This window comes from Scophthalmus maximus, chromosome 21, assembly GCF_022379125.1.
Source record: "Scophthalmus maximus strain ysfricsl-2021 chromosome 21, ASM2237912v1, whole genome shotgun sequence".
NCBI lineage: Eukaryota > Metazoa > Chordata > Actinopteri > Pleuronectiformes > Scophthalmidae > Scophthalmus > Scophthalmus maximus.
This window is the reverse complement of record NC_061535.1, coordinates 8,001,747-8,026,546: the sequence shown is the minus strand read 5'-3', so window position 1 is coordinate 8,026,546 and position 24,800 is coordinate 8,001,747. Positions and strand designations below refer to the sequence as shown.

The 24,800-nt window shown below is 42.8% G+C and overlaps 1 protein-coding gene across 3 annotated transcripts in view; it reads left to right on the top strand.

Moving 5' to 3' along the window:
• arhgap29a (Rho GTPase activating protein 29a) overlaps window positions 1–24,689 on the top strand; it is a 31,111-nt gene extending 6,422 nt beyond the window's left edge. The window contains exons 3-23 of one of the 3 annotated variants that reach the window (XM_035619034.2): window positions 8,742–8,885; window positions 11,688–11,784; window positions 12,000–12,072; window positions 12,559–12,619; window positions 13,086–13,232; window positions 14,091–14,155; window positions 14,243–14,353; window positions 14,478–14,558; window positions 15,011–15,193; window positions 15,413–15,550; window positions 15,663–15,853; window positions 17,076–17,236; window positions 17,803–17,931; window positions 19,463–19,558; window positions 19,738–19,901; window positions 20,755–20,943; window positions 21,473–21,610; window positions 21,821–22,056; window positions 22,168–22,456; window positions 22,555–22,663; window positions 22,770–24,689. In XM_035619034.2, the coding sequence (XP_035474927.1) occupies window positions 8,742–8,885; window positions 11,688–11,784; window positions 12,000–12,072; window positions 12,559–12,619; window positions 13,086–13,232; window positions 14,091–14,155; window positions 14,243–14,353; window positions 14,478–14,558; window positions 15,011–15,193; window positions 15,413–15,550; window positions 15,663–15,853; window positions 17,076–17,236; window positions 17,803–17,931; window positions 19,463–19,558; window positions 19,738–19,901; window positions 20,755–20,943; window positions 21,473–21,610; window positions 21,821–22,056; window positions 22,168–22,456; window positions 22,555–22,663; window positions 22,770–23,734 (3,767 nt within the window). In that variant the 3' untranslated portion in view covers window positions 23,735–24,689. Of the gene's footprint in view, window positions 1–8,741; window positions 8,886–10,022; window positions 10,875–11,687; window positions 11,785–11,999; window positions 12,073–12,558; window positions 12,620–13,085; window positions 13,233–14,090; window positions 14,156–14,242; window positions 14,354–14,477; window positions 14,559–15,010; window positions 15,194–15,412; window positions 15,551–15,662; window positions 15,854–17,075; window positions 17,237–17,802; window positions 17,932–19,459; window positions 19,559–19,737; window positions 19,902–20,754; window positions 20,944–21,472; window positions 21,611–21,820; window positions 22,057–22,167; window positions 22,457–22,554; window positions 22,664–22,769 lie in introns of those variants that run through there. The other 2 variants (XM_035619033.2, XM_035619035.2) reach the window with 2 other exon arrangements.
• The last annotated feature ends 111 nt before the right edge of the window (window positions 24,690–24,800 follow it).

Genomic DNA, 24,800 nt, shown 5'->3' with positions numbered 1-24,800 from the left:
TGCTGGAGGCTGTCGATGTCTGCCACACACTAAGATGGAACTCCGGGATTCCCACACTACACAAGGCAAGGAGTGTGGGCTCTGATTAGGGGCTGGACTTGAGAAACTCAGTACTGCAGGCTTCTTATAAAGCAATAGGCATAATAAAGATTTCATTGTCTTGTCCACACATACTGTAAAAAAACAAAACGGCATGCCAATATACTATTGTAGTCTTGTTTTTTTCTTTCTTCAATGTTTTACTCAGAAGAAAGATACAAAATTTAACGAGCATCCCCCTTTTAGTGTGATCAGAAGGCCTCCCCTCGCCCTTCTTGGATTAAAGCTTTGCAACAAAGACGGCAAAATGTATCCTCTGTGTAAGATTAAGTGGCCGTTGAATCTGTGGCTTTCCTGCATTGGATTAAAATTATGTAGAATTAGGCGAGGCAGCATTAATTTGACATCCTGTCCTTTTAATGAAACATTTGGTGCAAATTATTCATCCACTAATAAAATCATTTGATATGGATGTATATACAATTATCTTCAGTTACGTTTTATTATCAACAACTCAAACACAATGTATGTTTTTGTGTTTAAAAGGTTCATCTGAAAAACTTTCATGGGCAGTTTTTCCATCCGTTTTATAAACCACATTCAACCAAATTATTTGAATCATAAATAAAATTCAAGCACTCAAAATTACCTTTGTTACTCATCAACTTGTCACCAAAAGATTAAATATAAAGATTGTGCAGAAGAAGGTTTTGTGGAGGAAATTCATTTAGATGACACACAAGGCACTTGAAGCCTAAACCATCTTCAAGGGCAATGTAGTTTATAAATAATTAAATGATTGGTTTATATTTCCATGAATAGGATGTAAATTATAAATCCCTGTAAATAACATCTGCCTTGATTCAAGTTTATGTAGTTTTTATGCAAGAGCAAATCTAAACAGTTTTGATGCTGCAGGTGACAGGTGCTTATTCAGCTACAGTATGTCATCAAGGTCAGTGACGGCTATTACAATGCAGTTCTTGTTTCCTGGAAAAACCCACTTGTCCTGTTCTATCATGCAGCATTGATTGGGGCTACTCATGGCACAGACCAGGTATCACAGGGCACATTGTTAACTAGTCTTTGAACAACATTTTGGGAAATCAGGTTTTAAAATGTTTTCCTCACAGAGACTTGTCAAGATGTCTGCATCATTTGTTATTGTAAATCCCTGCATAGTAGGGGCTATATTCAGCGTAATTGGCCTTGTTTTTCTGCGAGAGCCAACCCAAGGGCATGCTTGCATGTGACTGGGTTGCAGCTCATAACTTGTTAAAGGCCAAAGGGGGTGATGGGGGAGAGAGAAGGATAACCACCCATTGTCTTTGTCTGCAACACTCTGGAAGTTAAGGAACTCAGTTGCTGTGCTCAGTAAAAGGAGGAGAGCCCCTGTTTGATGTGAAGGTAAACAGACTGAGCGTGAAGCATGGCCACGACCGATTGGGTTCTGGCCTGTTTTGTGAGACTCAAATTAGATCCCATTGAGTTGTGGAAAGGGCAGCAGGGAAAATGTGGAGCTGCTGAAGTGGGATTCAAATTAAGTTGTTTGTGCAGAAATCAGGAGCCTCTAAATCAGCATATTTCATAACAGGGTCCCATCAACGAGGGAGGCTCCTTGCCAATAAAATGTTTAGGATCTTTGATAGGATGTAAATCAGCAATGCTTCCTCAACCCTGAACTTTTGTGGTATTTTTCTTGATCTCCAAACTGATTTAATTTAATTCTACACAATTGCAGTTTTATGTAATGAAAACAGCGCATAGCCCCCAAACCATCGTTGTTATCCAAAGGACAGAGATACTTGGAATTAGAAAAGCTTTTTTCTATTCAGCACATTGAGTGAATTAAAGTCCTTGACAGTTATGAGAATAACTGTTTTGAAGGTTTCTTTGCAAGCTCTCAAGCACACAAAGGCCATTTTCTCAGGATTAGGATGCTGCTAAAGCTGAACAGTGTCCTCTTGTTCTCAATGCTGTTTGCTCCCCAACTTCAGCCCCCTCAAATCCCAGTTCTGCCCCTTGACAGGTGTAGTAAAGGGGCCCGTCTTCGGCCTTGTTGGACTGATCTCCCAACTCCCTGGCCCGCTGAATTTTTCTTTGCCTACATTACACAGCTTGCAGAGAAACTATAGTCTCTTCAGGCTAATGCCTGACCTGTTTGGATGCCAACTAGAGGTTGCACTGTGGGAGGATTTGCAGTTTCTCTTAAAGAAAGCATAGTTGAAATGCCAGCTTTTAGAACTTTGCATCAACAGTAGGCGGTGCCAATGGTGGTGATGTGTGGAGATATCTGGAGGGAAAAGTTGCCTGTCTTTCCTCACAGTGAAAGACAGGACGAAAGAGAAATGAAAGAGGGGGGTTCTTCATTCAAGACTGGGTATCTTATTTATATGCAAATGACTAAAGAGAGAAATATGGGTAGACCTATCTGTTGACAAGATAGTTCACCCTCGGATTTTAGGGTAATTGTCAATATCTTTGCATGTGGTCTTTGTTATTAAAGCCAACTGACCAGCAGGTAACATGTTATTATTAAAATTTGGAATATGTGATTATATAATCTATTCCTCCCTATTATATCAGACTTAATGTCAGACATTTCCTGTCTTATGCCTTCATTGAGCATAATTCTTCGTTGGCTTTTGGTTTCCTGAGCTAACAGCTAACAAGCCTGACAAAGGCAGTAGCCTGCAGAATGGGAACATAAAAGCCCCCCACCTAGATGGAAGGTGCTGCGTGTCTAGCCTAGGGCTCTTTTTTAAATGGCAGGTCTTTGTGCGTTCAGTCATGGGAAAAAGGGCTTCAAAGGTGAATCAACAGGGAATGCCTCGCTATGAGCGCAGAAGTCTGGGAAGGCAAAGTTCCCCTGCCTTTTACCAGCTGCATGTAATCTGCTAATCCGTGGAGTGGACCGCCGGTGGTCTGTCGACAGAGGTGGACCAGGGCCACCGACCACAGGAAGTATGTTGAGGGGGCAGATATCAAGGGCTGTATGGGCCACCCATTGCAGTGACCCTGACCAAGTGTCAGAGGTTAAGTGGACCCATTTTGCAAGACCCCCTTATATTTGGGCAAATAGTTTGAATTTTGATTGAAACGTTAAGTTCACTTAGCTGTGAGATGTCATACTAGTCGGAGGGAATCGTGAAAGAATGTGGCATTTCACCCTAGCCAATTAAAGAAGAATCCATTTGAACAAAACAAAGGTTACTCAGTCACACAGTGATTGATTATTAGACCCACATTTGGTTGCAAGTCTTTTGAGGAGGGGGCAAAACTCAAAGGAGCACCTTAAAACCTATAGTCTTACTATAGCTTTTGATGAATGCCCAATTTCTTTGAAACAACTACATAGTCCTGGTTGGTTATTTAAGGGGTGAGTAGCAGGAATGTCCAGCTGTGGTCTGACTCTATGGGACACATGGTGAGGTTTTGATTGACATTAGTCATGGCTAGCCTGTCCAACAACCTATTTAGCCCCCTCTGCCGTGAGGTGCCTCCATTTGATCGGACCTCTGCAGCCCCAGTTGTGACATGTTTAGTGATTTCACACTTGCTTTGTGGCAATAAGCACCCCTCCGTTCTCTCAAATTTTTGAAGCATACATAATACATTGCTCCCATGATTTGCAATGCATGACTGAACATAGCTAGGGTCACCGCAAAAGGAATGTTGCCAAGTCATATTGTGTCAGGTCCTAGTGGAAGTTTGAGGATCAGAGTGTCACGCTAAGAATGAAAAGTGAGTGACTTCCCTTATGATTCACATCAAGAAAAGCATCAGCATCATTTCAGTGCCTCATGAAACAATATCATATATTTCACACATGGTAGTCCATAAAATGTTTTAGTATTGCAAAAACCTTCACCTTTTGAACTGCTTAAATCTTAAATAGTGTGATTCCTCACAGTTATCTTGTTTTTGTTCTTGGATAAAATTGCCTTCTGTTCTTAATTTTGTGCAACTGAATATGACCCATCTAGTGAATTTCCAAAGCAAAATTGAGCTCATCTTTTTTAGTCTGTTGGGTGACATCGGTAGATCCAGTTCTATTGATGTATTTAAAACTGGGCAAATAACCAAGCTTGATCATTGTATTCATTCTGCAGTTTAACACCGGACTGACATAGGGGCATTTACTTTGGTCCAGAAATCATTTCACAAAAATCCACAGCTGCGTAGACTGTGTAAAATAACAATAAATGAACGTCTGTGACATGTCGATGCTGGTGAGTCTCTGCACCCGAGCGGCATCAGAATGCTTTGGTATTGAGGTGTCATCTCGATGGTGAATGATCCGACAATGTTTTCATTATGGATCCCCCTCCACCCCTCACTCCTTCAACTCCCATCCCCGCTCGCAAACAAGAGGCTGGAATGTTGGGTTTCCATGACGCTAATGAAGTAAAAACCTGGCAATGTGTTGCTGGCAGCCTCTGAGCAGCTCCTGATCCGCGGCCTCCTTCTCATCAGGATCAGAGTCTGATCCCCCTGTAGCCTTCATTCACCAGGGCTTATTATGCCCAGGAATGTCTCTCACTCTCTCCATCTCTCATAACCCACGCTGAAGCAGGGATGTGGGGTGCAGGGGTAAATTTGGGACAAATCCCAAGGGAGAGTACTTCCCCAAATCACACACAACCCCCTTCCTCCTCCCCTGTCACTCCTTACAATCCTCCAACCTCTACCCATCTCACATAGACAAAGACGCACGCACGCACGCACGCACGCACACTTTTCCCGTGAAAAGTAAAAAAGCTGCCGTAGTGATTTATTGTTCCATAAATGCTTCATGTGGCAGGCCCATGAGGCGACCAGTCCCACTGTTTGCTCGTGGCCCCAGGGACAGCGGTGAGTTCTCGGCAGTCCTCAATTAAATCTCTCGGGTCTTCCCTGGAGATGACGGAATGATCTTCCCAGTAACTTCCTTGTTTTTGTCGGTTCACAGATGGACTTAACTATTTGCAAAATGTTTCTATTTCCATGTGAAAAGACCACTCTGAACTTTCCCGCCTTAAAAATGATCATGCCCCTTCTGAAACAGAATGCACTATACTTGGTTGTTCCTTTAACCAGCTCTCCCCGGTGGGAACAAGCCTTCTTTCCTTTGTCTCTCGGCCAGAATGGCGGTTTAGGGGTTAAATAATCAGTCTCTGTACATTATCCTGTGTCCTGCTGGGCTGGTGGACGCAATCATAATGTCCTGCTAATTAGCCTCCATTTAAGATGCTCCAATAGGCCACACAGCCGCCATTGAAGACTGCAGCCTATGGAGCTTTGCAAAGGAAGACCCTCTGTCTCGTGGGCATTCATGGTTTGGGCTTGTCCTTAATAAACCTCTAGCTTGTGCAGGCTTGATGCCTCCAGGACTCGGGATTCAGTTACTCGGTCAGTGAATGGAGTGTATAGCCTGTGTGGGGATGATTTAGGCCATTGTGTGTATTTTGTCATTCAACACATAATTCCCATAAATGGGATCTAAACTGGCCGGGATCAATTAAGAGCTTAAGGGGTGAACCAGCTTGTTGTTAACTTTGACCCTTATCAAATCATTGTGAGAGATAAGGTCTTTGGGAAGACTGGGCTCTGAACAGCAAAGGATAAAAATATTAGAAACATATTGTTATTATTTTTTGTTTTATATATTGCTTCATCAAAGTCTAGATGACGTGTGTCTTCTTTATTAGCAGACTTCCCTTATAGCATTTTACTTCAGGTTTTATTGATTTAGAGCCAGTGGAAATCATCAATGAGAACGTCTTCTCTGTGCACCCTCGTGCATTGATTGTATAGAGGTATTAAGTTTCAGACAGTTCGATGTGCGGTTGTGCCAGAAGCACACAGCTGGCCCTTTTCCCGCCTCGTGGGTAGGACACAAGGCTTTCATCATCAAAACAACACCAGGTCCTTGGCACTGGAGAGAGCTGTGCATGACGTGATGAAGATGGATGAAGATGGTTGCTACGGAGAAGGATAGGACTCTCCAGGTCCTGTGGAGAAGCTTTTGGCGAGCTTGAATCCGCAGTGCATGTTGGCAAAGAGCACTTCAAGTGGTCGTGGAACAGTCTGGGATTGGTGCTTGTCTTATTCAATCATTTTAGCGTGTCCTGGGTTTTCAAGCTGTCTGTTTACTGAGTTGATTTGTTTGTGTCAAGTATTTGTTGTTCACCTGGAATTGTCTCTTGACCTCCTTGTGGTGTTATTTTCTGTAATTATTGCTCCTTACGCAATCAGTCCAGGTCTTTGGGTTTTGGGCCGTTGTTGATGTGAAGTTGTCAGAGAAGCAGCAACATGTCTGGTAATTTGCCACAATTTGGCTGCCACGTCTCATTCATTGAGGGTAAAACAGGGGTGTGCCAGAGTCCTGTTGGTAAGCTTGAATAATACATGTATACACAGACAACACTCAAATGTGGTCATTACAGCTTTTTGACAGTGGGCGAGTTGGGCTGCATATTGGGTCCCTTTTTTTTCCACACGCCATAATTATTGTTTGATTATTGTGGTCCTGTTGTGACCTGTTAATCAATGTGAACCATAGATGTGAACTTGTCACCTGCTGGTCAGTTGGCTGGATTTCCGGGTCAGGCCTCAGCTAGCATTGTCACGGTGGCCACACAGACCCAGCATTATTAGTCTCTCTGGCGGCAGTATTTGTCCCACTCCAAAAAAGAGGGCTGACGAAAAAAAGAAAAAAGGGGAGACAGCAAAAGTCTTTCTGATCCCCTCTTCCATGAAGGGGTAATCCGGGGTGATTGTCAGCACAAAATGTGGCTTTGACTGCCCGTATCCATTCTGCGTGTGTGCGTGTGTGCTTTTGTGTGTGCGTGTGTGTGTGAGAGCAGGAAAAAACTATTAAGGTAAATTAGTGTACACATATGACAACAGGTGTGTAACATTAAAAACACAAAATGAGAACAACCTGCCAAGCAGCCTACCGTGAATTCCGTGGGATTCTAGCACTGGAACATTTAGTCAAAATGGCAATTTTGTGTGTGTGTGTGTGTGTGTGTGTGTGTGTGTGTGTGTGTGTGTGTGTGTGTGTGTGTGTGTGTGTGTGTGTGTGTGTGTGTGTGTGTGTGTGTGTGTGTGTGTGTGTGTGTGTGTGTGTGTGTGTGTGTGTGTGTGTGTGTGTGTGTGTGTGTGTGTGTGTGAGAGAGGGGAGAGAGAGGTGGCACAGTGATGTGACCCTTTGCTTTTTAATTTCCCTTCGTAACAGTCACCCCCGTGAAAGGATGGCCAACTGTGTCAGAAGGCAGTCACACTACCCTGTAGTTCTCACTTCCCATGATTTGATAAAAAATACCTTTAACCTTAGTTGGTATACTCATTTACATTGTCTCAGTCATGACCTCACCCCTCAACCATGCCAAAAAAGCACATAATCCAGGTTAATTGACCGCAAAGTGCATTTTGTCCCTTTGTAAATGGTGATGACTCACAGTTTGTTAAGTCCTGTCTTGTACACAGAACCACATACCTGCGCTCCCATAATCTCTTTGGTTTAGCTGCTAATTGCAGAAAAGGCCAGAGGAGGTCACATCTGTTTATGCACTTGAATGTTGAGTTACTGCCATGTTAGTTCTCTGTGTAGGTTTGCTGAGTTGTGTGCAATCCCTCTGCCATCTCTGCTGTATGGCCTTGTTGCCTGGACAGACCATTAGCGGCTACACTGTTGACTACAGCTGCTGTGAATGGATGGCAGTAGTCTGACATGGCTGCCATGGTCACCCTTTCAACCAACTAAGCTGGAATGTCATGTAGTAATCCTGTTGCACCATTCATTTAAAGTGGGGAGATTCTCAGATAGCTGGTCTCTAGGTCCAGTCTGTTGAGGATTTATAGAGTTCTGTAATTAAAGAATATGTAAGATAATTCATACAATAGTACCTCGCAGAGTAATTTTCTAGACTCTACGCTGCAATTCTTTATCTTAACAAAGCTGCTTAGCTGTGCAGTGATTGTGTCCTTGTGGCAGAGTTACACTGGATCAATACTGTTAACTTGGCTAATGGATAATGTTGTAGGTGTCAATGAGATGGGGGCTTGACAGCTAAATGTTTTAAAACCGTCAACAAAGAGTGAAATAGTACGTAATGATTCCCCATGGAAATACTGCAGACAATGTTGACCAAGCCATTAAAAATTGATTACTTGATGTTCGATCATGTTTTCACAGTCTTTACTATTGTTTAAAATATTTGATTATCTGTTGATGAGGATGATCAGAACTTTTTTTCAAATTCTCAATATGACATGGTAGGTCAGGTGTAGGGGTTCTAAAACTACTCTAATTAACTGTTTTTAACAGGCTTTGAATGGCTCAAAATATTGTACTTTTGATTGATGTGTTGAGACAGTCCTTATTTACTTTAATGTAAGACGTGAGTATGTGTAGCCCATATACTGCATCCAGTATTCATACGTGCAACTAAGGGCTTAGTCTATGTTGTAAATAACATCCTGGGTAAAAACCACAAGGCTTCCCTCAAACTATATCTTATTGTTGTGGCCTTTTCAGCTACCAGCAGGTCAATACATGTAGTTTACTGTCTAACTTAGGGAGTTATTTACTCCAGCTTCACTGCTTATTACAAGCTAAACTGTATGTACCTTAAATGATGCTGATGGTGATTTTATGACTGAGGGAAGATGAATATACATCCAGTGGTATAATAATTCTATCTATCACTTTCCAGAGCACCAGGACTGCCTCCATCAGGCAGTCCATGAGAGACTCGGGGAGCTGCTGCGAGTCCTAAAGACCATTATCAACAAGCACCAGAGCCTCAACTCTGTGGACATCCTCAGTACAGCTGGAACCGTCATCGCCACGGTCAAAGGTGAGCTGTGATGACCAGCTCTCCCTCACACACATACACACACACACACATAACTCATGGCTTTCCTGCAAAACATACCAGCTACTCCTCCGATCTCCCTTTGGTCTGTTTTCTGTCTCTGCTTATCTCATTCCCCCCTTCTCCACTGACAGTTTTCCCCCCTGGACTTTCACTATTACTACGTCCTCGCTCTCACACTGTCTTGAAAAGAACTTCCTAGGGAATGTTTCTGAGGAGTTTTCGTACAGCTTCAAAGCAATGCAGCTCTTCAGAATTCACTCAAGTGCTTAGAATGCATCAGCATGTGTTTGAGGCCCCATACAGAGAGTAGGGAAATAATATTTGGGAGTCAGATACCTGAATAAAGGGGTAAAAAGAAGCGGGTGTCCTTTGTGTTTCATCTGTCAGTCTAGAGGGAACTACACTGAGGAATCCTTTTCAGTTTTTCATTCTCTGAGATTATGATCTGGCATGCAGGTCAATTCTTAACTTGGCCGCCACACAAGAATCCCTAGAGTATACCTCCTGTCAATTTGCTTTGTAAAGAGTGGCATTGAAGGGCTGCACAGCTTTTTGAAATGCTTTTATTTAATAAGAAATGGTGACACAGGGAACTGAGCAAAGTTTTAGGAGTCATGAATGTAGCTTCACTTCACTGAAATATTTAGAGTCTCAAACACACACACACACACACACACACACACACACACACACACACACACACACACACACACACACACACACACACACACACACGGGGGTGTATGTGCCATAAACAATTATTAGATGCATGCACGTCCCTCTTTCATGGAGGAACATAACAATTGTGGCAGCGTTCAAATATGGTTTGACAGGTTAAAAGGCATTCTCGAGAGGTCCGGATGCCTTCATGGTAAGTTTGAATGCCTCTTAGAATGTGGTTAAAATAAGGTTTAAAAAAGTGTATTATTAAAAGAGACTGATTTAAGCAAACCATTGTTAGTGATATATCTGAGCAAGTGCCTATGCTGAATAGAAAGTAACTAACAGATTTAGCATTTGAAGCATTTGTATTTATGTTGTCTTTTACAAGTGTGTGCAGTTAAGCATCCTGTAATGCCTTTCTGCCACTAGGTGGCCAGAATTTCTTTCTTATTGCACACAGCAACAAGGTGTTATCAGACGTTCTGCTTTTGATGTTGCACAACATTAAGATGGAAACTTTTACCATCGTAAAATTTATGGAAGTGTCATGTGACCAGGAAGTTTTATTCTTAGAATTGATGTAAAACGTCATCACACTCTTTAGTTACTGTATACCCCAACACTAGATTAACTAGTTGTTCTGACAGACTTTCTCCATCCGATGATGCTTCATATCCAACCAATGGATAAATGAATGTGTTGTTACATCCTCGAATTACTATTTACTAGAAGGAAAGTTCCCCCTAGATTTGAATTCTGCGTAGGACTTTGCTGCGGATGAGTGTTTCGAGAGTGTTGTGCTTTTCCAGTGAAACAATACCATTTTTCCCCGATGATGTAACTTCCATGTTTCGACCACTGGTTGGGGCCTGAGCGAGTACTGGCATTGTATTCCAGCAAGCCTCAGGATGTCCTGTTGGGGGTAGGGGTTGGACAGAAGAGGAGATGTAACGGCACAAGAGAGCTGCGTGCTTTAAATGGTGGTGGCTACAGTGGCTGGTCTGGAGTTGACAAGAGGCGCTGTGGACATTGGCACTGTGGACATTGGGCCCATCAAAATTCTTTTTCTGAACCCTTCTCACAAAGCCTTTCTACTTCCTGTGTCCGCGTCAGAGAGAAGAATTTTTGCATTGGATATATTTCTGTCAATTATTTACCTTTTGCTGGATAGGGAAAGGAATTGCTACAGCCCCAAAAGAAACGTAACTTATTTTGGTGGCGTATGTAAGGTGTTAAGAGGCTATGAGCCGGGATCAAGGAGTCTCTTATCAGTTTACCAGGAGAGGACGAAAAACTTGTTTTGAGGTAGGTATTTGGTTGTTTGTTGATTGGTATACTTCTTTGACAATGTGTAATAGCTACCAAGGAAACGTCTTACTATTTGGATATTTGATTGAGGTCCTGGGGGGTAGTAGGCAAAGAAGTGAAGATTCTATTTCGGGTAAACTTCCAAAAACCCATTCCCGATTAGCTCAATAACATTTGGACTCTTTCCAGCTTGTGATTCATCCATAAGTGTCCTGTTCTGCCTCTGTCGAAAAGAAGTAGGTAAGGCTGAGGAAATCACGGAGGCAGCGGATTGGAGCAGTGACTTTGCTGACCAGCGTTTGGTCTCATTTTCTGAGCATCTCTCGCTCCCTGTTTGTTTTCTCTCTGCTCAGTCAAGACAGGAAGTTTATTGTGAAGACTGATTACAGTCGTATTTACACTGGTGTTGTCCCCCCCCCTCTCTGTCCTCAGTCATCACACTGTTTATACTTACAGCAGGAAACTACTGCTTTTCCAGATTACAGCCAAATATACACACTTGCAGTCTTTGCTTATCTTTTTCTGATTTAAAGTACACGGTTGTCTTTGGATGCCCCCGAGGGGCTTTTTTCAATTTCAAAATGTCTGCCCTTTTGAGATATGAAGTGAACAGTTCTTGGGCTCTGTGTGATTTGAGGAGTAGAGCATGACTCAGAAGAGACTTTTGTTGACTCCACACTTGACGTCATGCACAGGATGATGAATCACGCCAGCGGATTCATGCCTCAATCACAGGATGTCTTCAGTGTGCAGGAGTTAAGGTTAGCTACCAAATCTTGACTCTTATCTTGCTTCATCACAATTTGACAGGAGTGAACTTTAAGGAGGTGAACGACGACAACAAACAGAAGCTTTTCAGAGACATCTACACTTCTATCGACACATTGGCATTCACGTTTGGCAATGTGTAAGTATGACGTCGTCACTGTGATTCCCATTGATTGACCCATTGTTATTCCATTAAATTGCAGATGAGTTGACTTCATCATGATTCTTAATCAACGGCCAGGATTTGTTTTAAAGAGCGGGTGAATTTAAACCATCTCCTCTTGCATGTTTTGTCTGATACTATTCACCCTTTCTCAACGAAGTCTTCTGGTTTGTGTTTGTGTTTTCCTTCAGAGTGTCTGACTTCCTTATGGGAGATGTAGAGAATGGATCAGTGTTGGGGCTCCCCCTGACTAAGAGAAGCAGGGTAAGAAAAGTGCAATATTTATATTCTATCGTGGCGTCCATAATAATCAAACAGATCCACTTAATTCAGCACAAGTTAGGTATCAAATCGATAAATGACCGTACCTAAGCTGTACTTGGCATCAAAACTAAAAGGCTGGTATTAGTGTATTTCTTTGCCCCCCATTCTTCATTCATCATTAGTTCATTCACCGTCCTGTTAACATTAGGATGTGGCCTACTGCCCTGAATATACAAAAATTACCCAGCAGGCTTCAGGGTTCAGGGGTTAAGCAAGTGCTTGCAGGTTGACGCAATGATCTCTGCAAATGAAGAATGAATTCTAGGTGTTGTTGTTTTCCTGCAGTAATTTTTTTGTGTTCCAAGGAGGAAGTCAAGGTTCTGATAAGCCTTGTTTTAAGAACGTTTGCGCAACGTATCGTGCTTTCAGTAGGAAAATTATCCACCCCCTTGATAGATTTGTTTTTTCATTGGTTTGTTTTTCCAGTCTTCTGAGAACCTCTCTGTGGAATCTGGAGGATCCGGTCCAGAGAAAGATGATCCGCCAGGTAAGACAGATCTTTATAACACACAGTTACTGTACTCTGGTGCTGCTCTTTGCAAGTGTGTGGGGTAACTTATCATTCTAATTTGTTGGAAGAAAAAAAAAATCCATCTTGAGCTGAGCTGCTTTGTCAATCTGTCACTGCCATAGCAGTGTGTAGGGTTATCCGAGGTTAGGGCACAACTGCCTCAAAGTCTTGATGAGCAGTCTCCTTAACCACTTATTAATACATCTAGCGGTCAGTCTTCTGTCAGCATTACTTACCTTCAAATGGTATTAGCCCATATCACACTCGGGCAAGGTCAATATGGGCTTTTCTTACTGACTCAGTCACAGATGTTGTTAACTAAGCACACATACGATGAGTCCAGCAGTGGTGAGAGGCACGGTGGATGGGGGCTGGTCGCTGCGGGTCAATTGTAAGCCCGCCTTTTTCAATCTCCCTCGTGGGATTCCTGTGGTTGTCACAGGGCCTTGTCCGCCAGTTCGAGTCGAAGAGGTGGACCGCACGCTGCAGCGGCAGGACAGCGGGGTGGAGTCGGCGCTGCTCTATGCCAAGGCCTGGTGCAAGTACACCAAAGAGCTGCTGGCATGGGTGGAAAAGCGCCTTAACATGGGTGAGTTAGGTCACAAATGGAGGTATAAATACAACAATATTTCTGACATGTAGGGAGGCAGCAAAGTTGCACCTACCACACTCAGGAAGTACAAAAGTCAAGCTCAAGTCATGTCCCCTTCAGACATGCTATAAGAGATTCAAAAATCTGCTTGAATAAGAGTTTGATATAGCTTGTCCACAAAACATTTCAATTACCAGGTAAAACAATTAGTATCAGTATACTTTATCTGTCAGTAAAAAAGAAAAACAGAATATATGTACGTGCAAAAAATAGAAATTTACATCACATCACTTTATCCTATTGGACATACAAGCAAATAATTTTCCTGATGTCTTATTAATTGTTATGTCCCCTTTTATAGTTTAAGTTGTTTCATTAGCTTTGTTCAGTGGGACATTAAGTATTTTCTATTCATACATTCAGTTGATCATAAAAAAAATTAAAATGTAAATAAGTCTACATATGTATCATCTCTAGGCACAGAATTTAGCTCAAGCACAAATGTTGGTATCAACTAGGGTCTTATCCAGACTTGAGGTTGAATTTGAAGTGTGAGCGCTTTTGTTCGGTACACTACTTAATGATACCTGGTCAACAAAGCGACAGAGCACTGAGTCGAGCTGTGCAGGACATGTGTTATCAGGCAGCTTGTTTGTTTAACACATACACTTTTGCTAATGCTGTATTTGCTGATTCATTTCATAGATTTGTCTGATGACTCAAGGGCATTGTATGATTTAATCAGAAAATGCTTAAATGATTTTCGGTCAGATATGTATTAAAATAAGAGAGAGCTCTGTGTTTGATGTCGAATTCAAGTAATTTTATTTTGACTTTGGTGTGATCTATGTGCAGAAATCGAGTGTGCAAAGAGCTACTCCAAAATGGCAGAATCTGCCAAGACGCTTGCAAGTCAGCAGGTGAGTAGGTATTGCTGCTGATTTAATTTTACTGCCACCTCTCGGCTGTTAAGGATCCGCATTAAGACTTTCTCCTCTACATTTAAGGAATTCATGCCGTTCCGTGAGATCTACATGACCGCTTTCAAAAATGACATTGAATACAGCCAGCTGGTACTTCACACTGCGGCTGTGCTCCAAAGCAACAAATTTGTGCAGGTAATCCATTAAAACAACCACTGCATTTCTGAAATGGGACTTTGTCTTGGGTTATTTAATGGAAATAAGAGAACTTACTGTCCGTGTGTGTCTGTCTGGTCATGGGGATTGTGTTTCTTTCCAGCCTCTCCTAGCCAGAAAGAACGAACTGGACAAACTACGAAAAGAGGTCAAGGATCAGTGGCAGAGAGAGCAAAAGAAGATGGTGAGTTGATGGTCATGAGGGTTACACTTTGAAGAGGGCCCGAAACAACTGCATCCAGAATCTAAAGATGTTTCCCTGACCTGCTGACTTGGTCTGAGAATGTATGAACAGAGTAATACGCATCCATACAAATGCTTTGTTTAGCCACGTGGTCAAGTTTTTCAAGTTTGCCGTGTTTGTGTTGGGTTTGTTTAACATCAGTTATAAAACACACCTGCTTTTGGTTTGATCTGTATAATTGTGTGTTTTTAAAGCTTCCTGTGTGTGTATCACTGCAAACTGAGTTAAGATGGTGATTAAGTAGTGATTTTCATTTCAGTGGAAGACAGACAAGGGGGGGTGGCCAGGTCAGATGCTCTTAGTCTATACAACAATGCTGTACTTGTGCTGTATGTGAAGTTTTATATTTAGATCTGTGCGTTTTTGTATTAACTTTATGTGTACATCTCCAGCACGAGGCAGAAAGTGCACTGAGGAAGGCCCGGCTGCTGCAGGTCCAGCGGCAGGAGGAATACGAGAAGGCCAAGGTGTCCACCAGCCGCCTGGAGGAGGAGCAGATCGGAGGAGCGGGGGGAGCGGCGGGAGCTAAACAGCTAGAGAAGAGGCGCAGGCTGGAGGAGGAGGCCCTGCAGAAGGTACAGCACCTCCTGTTGGGTTAATGCAGCACAAATGTGTTTTTCTTAATCAGCCAGCAACAGACTTAAGGGACACGCGCTCTGCATTGTGAAAATTAAATGACCCCATGAGCATCTTTGGTTGACCAACTGCGGACCATGTGACTTGCAGAAGTTGAAACTAAACTTGTCGGCCTATTCTCAAATTCATCATACTAATTGATCTTCCTCTGTTGGCAGGCGGAGGAGGCCAGGGAGCACTGCAAAGCTTGTCAGATTGATGTTGGAGAGAAGAGAGTGGATCTGGCCAAAACCAAGGGTGTGATCATCACTCAGATCCGAGAGATGGTCTCTCAGTGTGACCTAACCCTCAAGGCTGTAAGTTTAGACTTGAGAAGAATAACAGAAACAATGTACTACGTTCCAAGACAAACCACGTGTCAGAGATGTATGGAAGTAGAATAATATTAATGTCTGTTTTTCATCCTAGGTGACGGTCAATTGGTTCCAGCTCCAACAAGCCCAGGTTGTCTCCCTCCCCGTCAACCACCAGAGTCTGTGTGAAAATGCCAAGCAGTACGAGCCCGGCCAGCGCTACATCGACTTTGTCAAGGGTCTGCCCGCCGACGGGCCTCGTCTGGAGTCCCTCTCGTTTGATTCTGCTGTTACGCAAAGCACAGGGTGAGACATCGAGATAGTGTGGTGGTCGACCTCATCTGATCACACCCTCTTGCATGTTTCTCAATATAGATCTACAGTTCACGAACTTTACAGGAATATACCCTTTTCAAAGGGCTCAAGGTTTGTGCCTGAATTTAACTCAGACATCAAACCGCTGTTATCAGTGTTTCGTTACTCTGTCAGATTTTTATCACTGACAGATAACAAGCTTTCAGAGGGGTTAACAGTGAGACAGTTTTTTTTCACTTTTCCATTTAATTCATTAGAAATGTTTAGTCTCTGCATGATGGTTTTGATGATCATAACCAACTTCTTTTGGAGGATGAGCATTTATTTATGGTTATCAAGTGGTTGTAAATACAGTGGTGGTGTTGTAGACCCCGTGGTGAGGTGGAATGAGCTTGTTTTGGAAACCGTAAAACAATTGGGTTGGCCAGGGGCTTCCTGCGGAAATGACTGCGGTCACGGGAGAGAGGAGCTGGGGCACTGGGCTTACCGTCAGTTTCACTGAATCTCTTTGGAAGTTTTCAACGACTTTTAATCCAGATGCACATTATCTCTGACTAAAATAGAAAAACAAACAAACATGGTAGTCGTTCTTTATTTGGGAAGTTTTTAGCACCCAGGTTTTGTGAAAGCTTTGGTTTCCTATTCCGAGAATTTTGTTGACACTGGTTGTGCGCACGCATGCACGAGCACGCGCGCACACAGATGGAAATGAGAGAGTGCTTTGTTCGCATTAGTTTTTCCCCCCAACTCTGATCCCTCTGATCAAAAGAATTCAGCTTGGGCGACACACACATTCACATATGCATCCTCGCCACTGGTCTTCAAAAGATTAAATATAGACCACTGACCTACATATTGTATATTGTGTGATACAGGGGGATACTTTCATTAACAATGCTTGGCATGGTTTGCACATTAGTCATTGCCGAACCAATCTGAGTCAGTTAATCATTGTTGCACTCTTAACTGCTGTCTTTGATGGTGAAGTGGGACTGATCTCATGATATCTTGGTCATTCAGGGAACTAATGGGATAATATACAGTAGCAGTCAAAAATTCTTATCATGAGTCATTTCCACCAAGCATACCTTCACAAAAACTCATATCCACAGCAGCTTTTTTGAAGGTTTTACCGAACATTGTCTGTAATGTCAGGATTTCATGAAGGATTTTATAACCGCAATGAAATAAATTGTTCCGTTTTCCTCCCCAGACTGCTTTTCAACAAGCGCTCGCTAAGTGGCTGCCACTCGTCCCACAGTAACCTGTCGCAGACCTCTGACTTCCTGTGTGGCGAGGACATGGACAGTCCCATCAGTGGCCAGCATACCAAGATTGCAGAAAGGCGTTCCAACAATAGCACAGACATCCAAGGTGTGCAGGCTTACATTTAGCATACTTACTGCTGCTGTTATATGAAGTGTCTCATAATATATGAAAACGTACTCAACCTGTTGAAATGGTTTTTGGAGTATTTGGACAAATATAGTTACTGGTCAAACACAGTCATCATTGTCAGTAAATATAAGTATATATGACATGTCAGGCCTTTCAGAGTCCTGACACAAAAAGCTTCACTGTGTGAATATTATTGTGGAAGAGAGATGGCACATTCCACATTTTCCTCTTTTCTCAGTCGTCCAAAAGAAAGCTGGAGCTGCTTTTTTGTTTTTTTTATTTAGCTGTTCTAGGTGGATCCACCCAGATGTTTTCAGGCAGCATCGTGCTAACACTGAAAAGACTTTAATCTTTTAAGCCCCATTTATTAATAAACCCACAGATATATCAACTGAATTAAGTTCATTTTTAGCTGATATTAATTGTAAGGCTCAGAGGGATTCCAAGAACAGAAAAGTTCAATTTGAATGAAATGACTGAGATGATATTAATTTGCTTTTCAATGCTGTATTTTTCTTCTTTTTTTTTCATTTTAAATCCAGCACTTCGGATTCAGGCTCCGTTTCGTCCCTGGGCCACAGCCAGCCAGGGTGGAGGGATGTGCAGCGATTCAGAAAGTGCTGGAGGGAGCAGCGAGTCCCGGTCCATGGACTCGCCCACTGCAAGCCCAGGTAAGGCAATGAAGACACGCGTCATTAAACAAACATTACCATAAAATGTGCCTGAATTGATTTTCGTTTTGTCAGCCTTAAACTGAATTTATTCTCCTTTGCAAAAATGATTATTCTTAACAAAGGATAAAAACTAAAAACACAAATTTGCTTTGTGTTTGTTTTAATGGTCAGCCTGCTAATGAACTGATGAGCAGCTGTCCTCCACATACTGTTTGTCTGTGTGACATTGGCAATGTATGGTCGCTGAGAATTGTAAAAATACTTTGATTCATTGGGAAACTAGCAGGTCAGAGGACGTCAGCTGATTGGCGGTCCTTAAAACGTGGCTCAGGACAAAGGAGGAGGCATTTGGGTGTCTTCACACCTGTACTTGTGACAGGATCACTCAGGATGGAGATTGATACCCGGTCTCAATGGGTTCTAATAGGTTCCATCTAAATCTGTTGTTGTATCGGCTAATTAACATTAGGATATCTTTTCAAACTCCTGCATAAATCTTTGCATGCCGCCACATTTGCAATCAAGGAAATCAAAACATATTTACTTCCTGCGAAGCTTTTATGTTTACCACCGAATAAACCGGGTTTCCCACACTTCTTGTTCAACTCCTATCTTTAATTATCAGTGGGGGATGTTCTCACGTCATTTATAAAGCAACATTGCAGGACAAATGATGTACAGGAGGGACATTCCTCAGCACTGACTGTCTTAAATCCCCCTGGGGCCTGCACATTTTTTCCCCTATGAACTTGATGTTCATCCAACTTTGTTGGCATGTTATCTGGGAATACAGGGCCTTAGCAACCATTGACAGTGGTGCCTCTTTTTTTAATATTATGCAACTGTATTAGTCTACCACGTACACAAACAAAATAGTAGGTTTGGTGGTTAGGTTTCTCTTTGTTTCCTGCGTGTCCGTGCAACGGTACCTATGTGTCACAATGTAAAACTTTTGGTATGTGTTCCCTGTGCTTTGAATGTTTAGTGTCTAACAATTCTAAGCATGTGCATGTTATACACATGGTATTTATAATGTACTTGCCTGACTGAAATCTTTAGATAAACTATCGTAGATGTCAAAACCAAGTCCTCTTTCCTTCCTTCTGCCACATGTTTTTAGCAGGAGGAGGATGGTAGCTTGGTCAGTCAACTATTAGCAATACAGTATATCAAAGCTGGTGAAATTTATTATGCTCCCACCGACTCCCAGAGTGTGAACAATGTCAGAGTGTATCCCTTAGCCCCTTGATCAGTTCATCATGAAAACCAACATTATTTAAACTTGAGTCAATTGGAAACCATTAATCAATCAATGGATGTGTGAATCACCCAACAATCCATTTCTCTGGGGGAGGGTCTTGGTCATGTAGTGGTCCACACCTTTTCACCTGCTGCATTACATTTAGAAAAGTTGTCCCAGTGCTTCTCACTGTAACGAAGAGCACGGGAAACATAACAGCAAACAACTGACTGGATGTGACTGTGGAAATGTGGACTTACTGGTGTGTTCTACCTTACTGCTCAGGAGACTTCAAGCGGAGATTACCCAGAACCCCCTCCACCGGCACCATGTCTTCTGCTGATGACTTGGATGAGAGAGAGCCTCCCTCTCCCTCTGATAACGGTGAGTCGGACTGAACATTGAAAACTGTTTTGTCTCCTATCTTATCCGCATTTTCATGTATAATCTCTTTTCTTTTCTGTACAAGAATTACCCTAATCCTAGTGGGAGTCAAGTAGTTACAGTATACAAGGCAGAGGAAGACAATGATTTCAAATGGTCTTTCACCTCTCACTCTATAGGTGTAAGCGAAATGGTGATAGAGATGGCTAGCTCCCCGGGTCCCTTTAGAAACACCCAGATGTCCAAGGCATCTCAAACCCACAAGCTGAGGAAGCTCAGAGCGCCCTCCAAGTGCCGAGAGTGTGATGGCCTGGTGGTGTTTCATGGAGCCGAGTGCGAGGAGGTAACCTTGGTTTCTTTTTTTTTTAATTCTTTTTCAGAATCATTAGAATAAAACTCAACCCAGCCGCGATCCTCTGTTTGGACCTGTCATTAAATGCGGTGAGCCCACAGGGAACAGGTTGAACATTGCCAAAGTTTCACAACGGCTTCTTTATCAGTCATGGCTTGCAAAAAAATCTAACTGAGACGAGAGAGAGAGAGAGAGAGAGAGAGAGAGAGAGAGAGAGAGAGAGAGAGAGAGAGAGAGAGAGAGAGAGAGAGAGAGAGAGAGAGAGAGAGAGAGAGAGAGAGAGAGAGAGAGAGAGAGAGAGAGAGAGAGAGAGAGAGAGAGAGAGAGAGAGAGAGAGAGAGAGAGAGAGAGAGAGAGAGACCATCTCTCCCCACCGCAAAACATTTGAATAAAGGGGAAAGTTGAATTTGGCTACAAGCTCTCCTCAGAGACCAAATCCAGCAACTGGTCTCAGTCGGGGGAAGGGGCAGTGGAAACTGAAGACCTTTTGTTTGTCTTCGGAGGAGTCCCCTTCTTCACCCCTTTGCCCCCCCCCCCCCCCTTTTATTTTAAATCCAGTTCCTTGCCATATTTATTACATACAACGAATAAGACAATAACAAAAGGGTTACTGGAAAAAAGGTTACGTTATGTAATGCCTATAAACACTGACTAAAATCTGATATGAGAACATAACGTGTGTTGGATCAGACAGAACTCCTTCTTTGTTTCTTGTCTTAATTCAAAGGGTAGTTTACTAAGAAGCTACATTGAATACAGGTTGTCTACTCATCCACCCTCTGCCTTTAAGTTGAAATGTTTCCTTTTTTCTGCGGGACTGAGATGCATGTCGACTTGTGTGCAGTGTTCGCTGGCCTGCCACAAGAAGTGTCTGGAAACCCTGGCCATCCAGTGTGGCCACAAGAAGCTCCAGGGGAAGCTTCACCTCTTTGGCATCGACTTCACACAGGCGGCTAAGAACAGCCAGGACAGCATCCCCTTCATCATAAGGAAGTGTACGTCAGAAATTGAGAACCGAGCGCTCAGCATTAAGGTAATCTCAGCCAAATTTGAAAGAAAATGATTACTGTCAGATCAAGGGAGATTTTGATTGGTTTTACTACTATTACAGAGTATAGTAGTTCTGTCGATTGGGACAGAATGGGGCCTCTCTCTCACCACAGCTGTATTGTTCATGAGAATGTTACTCACAATTAAAAACCTGTGGCCTCTAGTTTAAAAAAATAAAATAAAAAAAGTTTTCTGTTTGGCTTCACTTACGAGGATCCGATTACTGCGACACAGAATATATAACCGGTTCAGTTGGTAGAATCTGCTGGAGTTTTCAGTCACAATTAGGCTAAACAGTAATTTTTTTGAGAAATAATGATAATGCATAAAATGTTTGGGTGTAAATACAATTAATTTCAGGATATTAAGAAAAAATCTTCTCTCAGTGTTTGTTTCTTTGGAGTTTCCTGTTAATATTAGGCAGCTGCGATTAGCCAGCGTCACCATGGTGAGCCAGAAAAATTGCATCTAATCCTCATGTGTTGAATGCATTTTGTTTCTGTGCCGTGAAGGGTATCTACCGCGTGAATGGTGCCAAGTCTCGGGTGGAGAAGTTGTGCCAGGCGTTTGAGAATGGAAAGGACCTGGTGGAGCTCTCCGACCTTTATCCCCACGATATCAGCAACGTACTCAAACTCTACCTGAGACAGGTGGGCTGAGATCTGTTGAACAAAAAACACTGCAGCGGTGCTTATTTGTCTTTGTTTATTTTTGGCACAGGCAGTATTTTCCACTTCTCATCCCCCAATTCCCCGCTGTTTTTTTCTTATATATTTTGGTTGTCTATGTTTATTATTAACTTCCTTGTTTTGTTTGCTTTGCTTGCTCTTCGTCCCCCCCCCCCATGCTGTCCATGGCAGCTCCCAGAGCCACTCATCCTGTTCCGCTTCTACAACGACTTCATTGGTTTGGCAAAGGAAAGCCAGAGTATCATTGTGGAAGAAATGGAGGCGCTGCGGCTCAGTCCCAGCCCAGTCACCCCGGCCCAGGTGAGCGTGGAGCTCAACCGAGTCCTCTTCAAGATCAAGGACCTGCTAAGGCAGCTGCCGCCAGCTCATTACAAGACACTTCAGTTCCTTATCGAGCATCTGCACCGGTGGGCCTCACACTACACACATATTCCTATATCACACATTTCTGGTTGTATTACAAGAGTTTTTGATAATAATTTGATAAATGATTAGCCTACCTCTTCCTTTCCCTCCAGGGTGACAGAGTGGTCAGAGGAGAATAAGATGACTGCCAGCAACCTGGGTATCATCTTCGGCCCAACACTGATCAAGCCAAGGCAGGCGGATGCTGAGGTTTCCCTCTCCTCCCTGGTGGATTACCCCTATCAGGCACTCATTGTGGAGCTCCTGATCAGACACTACGAGATGGTCTTTGACACCCCCCTCAGTCCCCTAACTGGCAACTCACCTACAGAGGTTGATACCCAGCCCCGCCATCACACCCAGCTGAGCAGGCACTCCAAGTCGCTGGGAGACATAAAGGAGGTAATATTAGAATTCATGCGCAAAATGAGATGGCTTGTAATATTATTAAATATGAAAGTCATTCATGGTGTTTCTGTCCATTTGCTTTCTCATCACAGCAGACCTCTAAGGTGTTTAAGAGACATTCCTCCATTATTCCTTCTTCTCACTTAATGGCGGAGGTCCAGGAGACCAAGCCAAGCCTCGATGGAAGTGACTTTGAACCTGGTCAGTGATGTTTCAAAGCTAGATAATGATTAATTCACATTACTATTAGGCATCATTTCACTTTACATGTTAATATCTAAACAATTTTTAATCTCTCTGTTTAAAGCTGATGAAGTGGATTCAGAGAATCTCAACGGGGTCCTGTTATCAAGTGCCCCTGAGATTCCGAAACCTGGCGAGAGAGGGCTCTGTCGTTCCCAGAATATCACCATCGCCAGGGTCCAGCTCCGACACCCTCGCAACAAACTCTCCTCCAGGCCAATCAGCTTGCCAGCTGAACGGGTACACAGCCGAAGTCAAGTCGACGAGAACAACACCCGGAACAGCACTGACCAGGCTGTCAGGAAAGGAGCAAGTTTTGACGAGCCCATCGAAGAGGTGGACGAAAGTGAAAATGCAAAACTGCGCATGGCTACACATTACCGGAGTACATTTATTGACACCCAGACATTACGCAGAACTTGGGACAAACAGTACAAACACGATGTTGCCGCTCGGACTGTCAAAATTGTGGCCAGTTCGTCCACGGAGAGCGCAGCAGAGGAACCCAGCAACTTATCAGCTTCTGTGCCATCAGCCCTGTCTCTTGGATCCTCCGGGAGCACTATTGGCACCATCTTCCCCAACAGACCATACACTGTCGCAGTGCGACCCAGCAGGACTTTAAGAAGGGAGGACAATGTTACCAAGTATAGCCCCATCACAACAGCTTTCAGGGCTCCCAGGACTCTTCAGCCTCCCCCAGGAACCTTCTACAAGCCCCCATCAGGGAGCAAAGTTAAAGCGCTGCAGAACTGTGCGTCAGCTAACAGCGCTGAGGAAGAAGATGAAGACGAGGAGGAGGAGGAGGAAGAAGATGATGAGGAGGAGGAGGAGGAATTGGGGATTGAGATAGAAGTGTCTGTAGATGAGCCTCTAGAGGAGGACATCGAGGCCGAGCAAGTGGCCATGTCCCAGTCTCCCAGCTCTAGCCCTGAGGACCTGGGCCAAAACCAGGCCAAACCAGTGTACCAGAGACTACGGCCCCGACGCCTCCAGGAGGCCGAGCATCGAGAGGCTCATTTTGTGTGATCTCAGAAACGGTGCCATATTCTGTCGGAGAAAGAATAAGAAACATCTGCATTAACGCCGCAGAGACAATTTTCAGGTGTGCGAAGATTCTGGGCAGCGTGTGGAGAATGAAATGTACATTTGGTTCTCAGCAGACAAACAGAATGCACTTAAAATGCTGTATATTTTTATTATGATTCACCAATATTTCCTTTACCAATCTGTACACTCTGGCACTTGGTCAGAATATTTATATATATTTTTTAAACCGTGCAATTACATTTTATTTGAATATTTTGTATTAAGTTCTTACACGCTCACTGTATGTTTATATACCAAAAAACTCTTTGATTCGTTATGGTAGTGCATGTAGCCATGGCATTGGAAAAAACTATATTGGTGCACTTACCTGACATCAATACTCTTCCACAACTCTTGAGTCAGATTTCTATCGACTGTGAGTCAGAATATTTTAAACTGTTACATTTAGGGTATAATGAATAATTTTGCTTATAATATGTGTATAAACCAATACTGTACAATGACTTTTGTCACTTGCTTTACTGAATCTTTGTGTTGGTGTTTGCCAATGTTAAGAAGCACCGCTAACAAACGGTGTACATCCACTTTATACTGTTGAACTTGTACAGGGTCAACTCAAACTGTCCTGAAAAGCCTTTAGAAATGCCCTGGCTTTATTTTTCATATTTTAGTATAACATCTTCATATTTTAATAGCCAAAGTGTTTTCATTTTCTTTTCTTTTCATTTTTTTTAACTGAAGTAGTTTTATCAGTAACCTAAATCGTAAATGTTCTTTGTAATTAATAGTAAATGCATCATTTGATTAAACAGCATCTGTTTTTCATGGTAATGTACAAGGTTGACAGATTATTGAAAAGGTCAATGTAAAAGAAAAAAACAGGTACATGAGCAAACACCCTTTTGTAACTTATTAAAATATATCTGAAAACTTCCAACAGTTTATTTTATTTTTTATTTTCTAATGTTTAAAACTTGTTACAACTTTACTGAACAACTTATGATTATTTCCATTAATGATGACGCAGTGTTGAGCCAGCATGTTG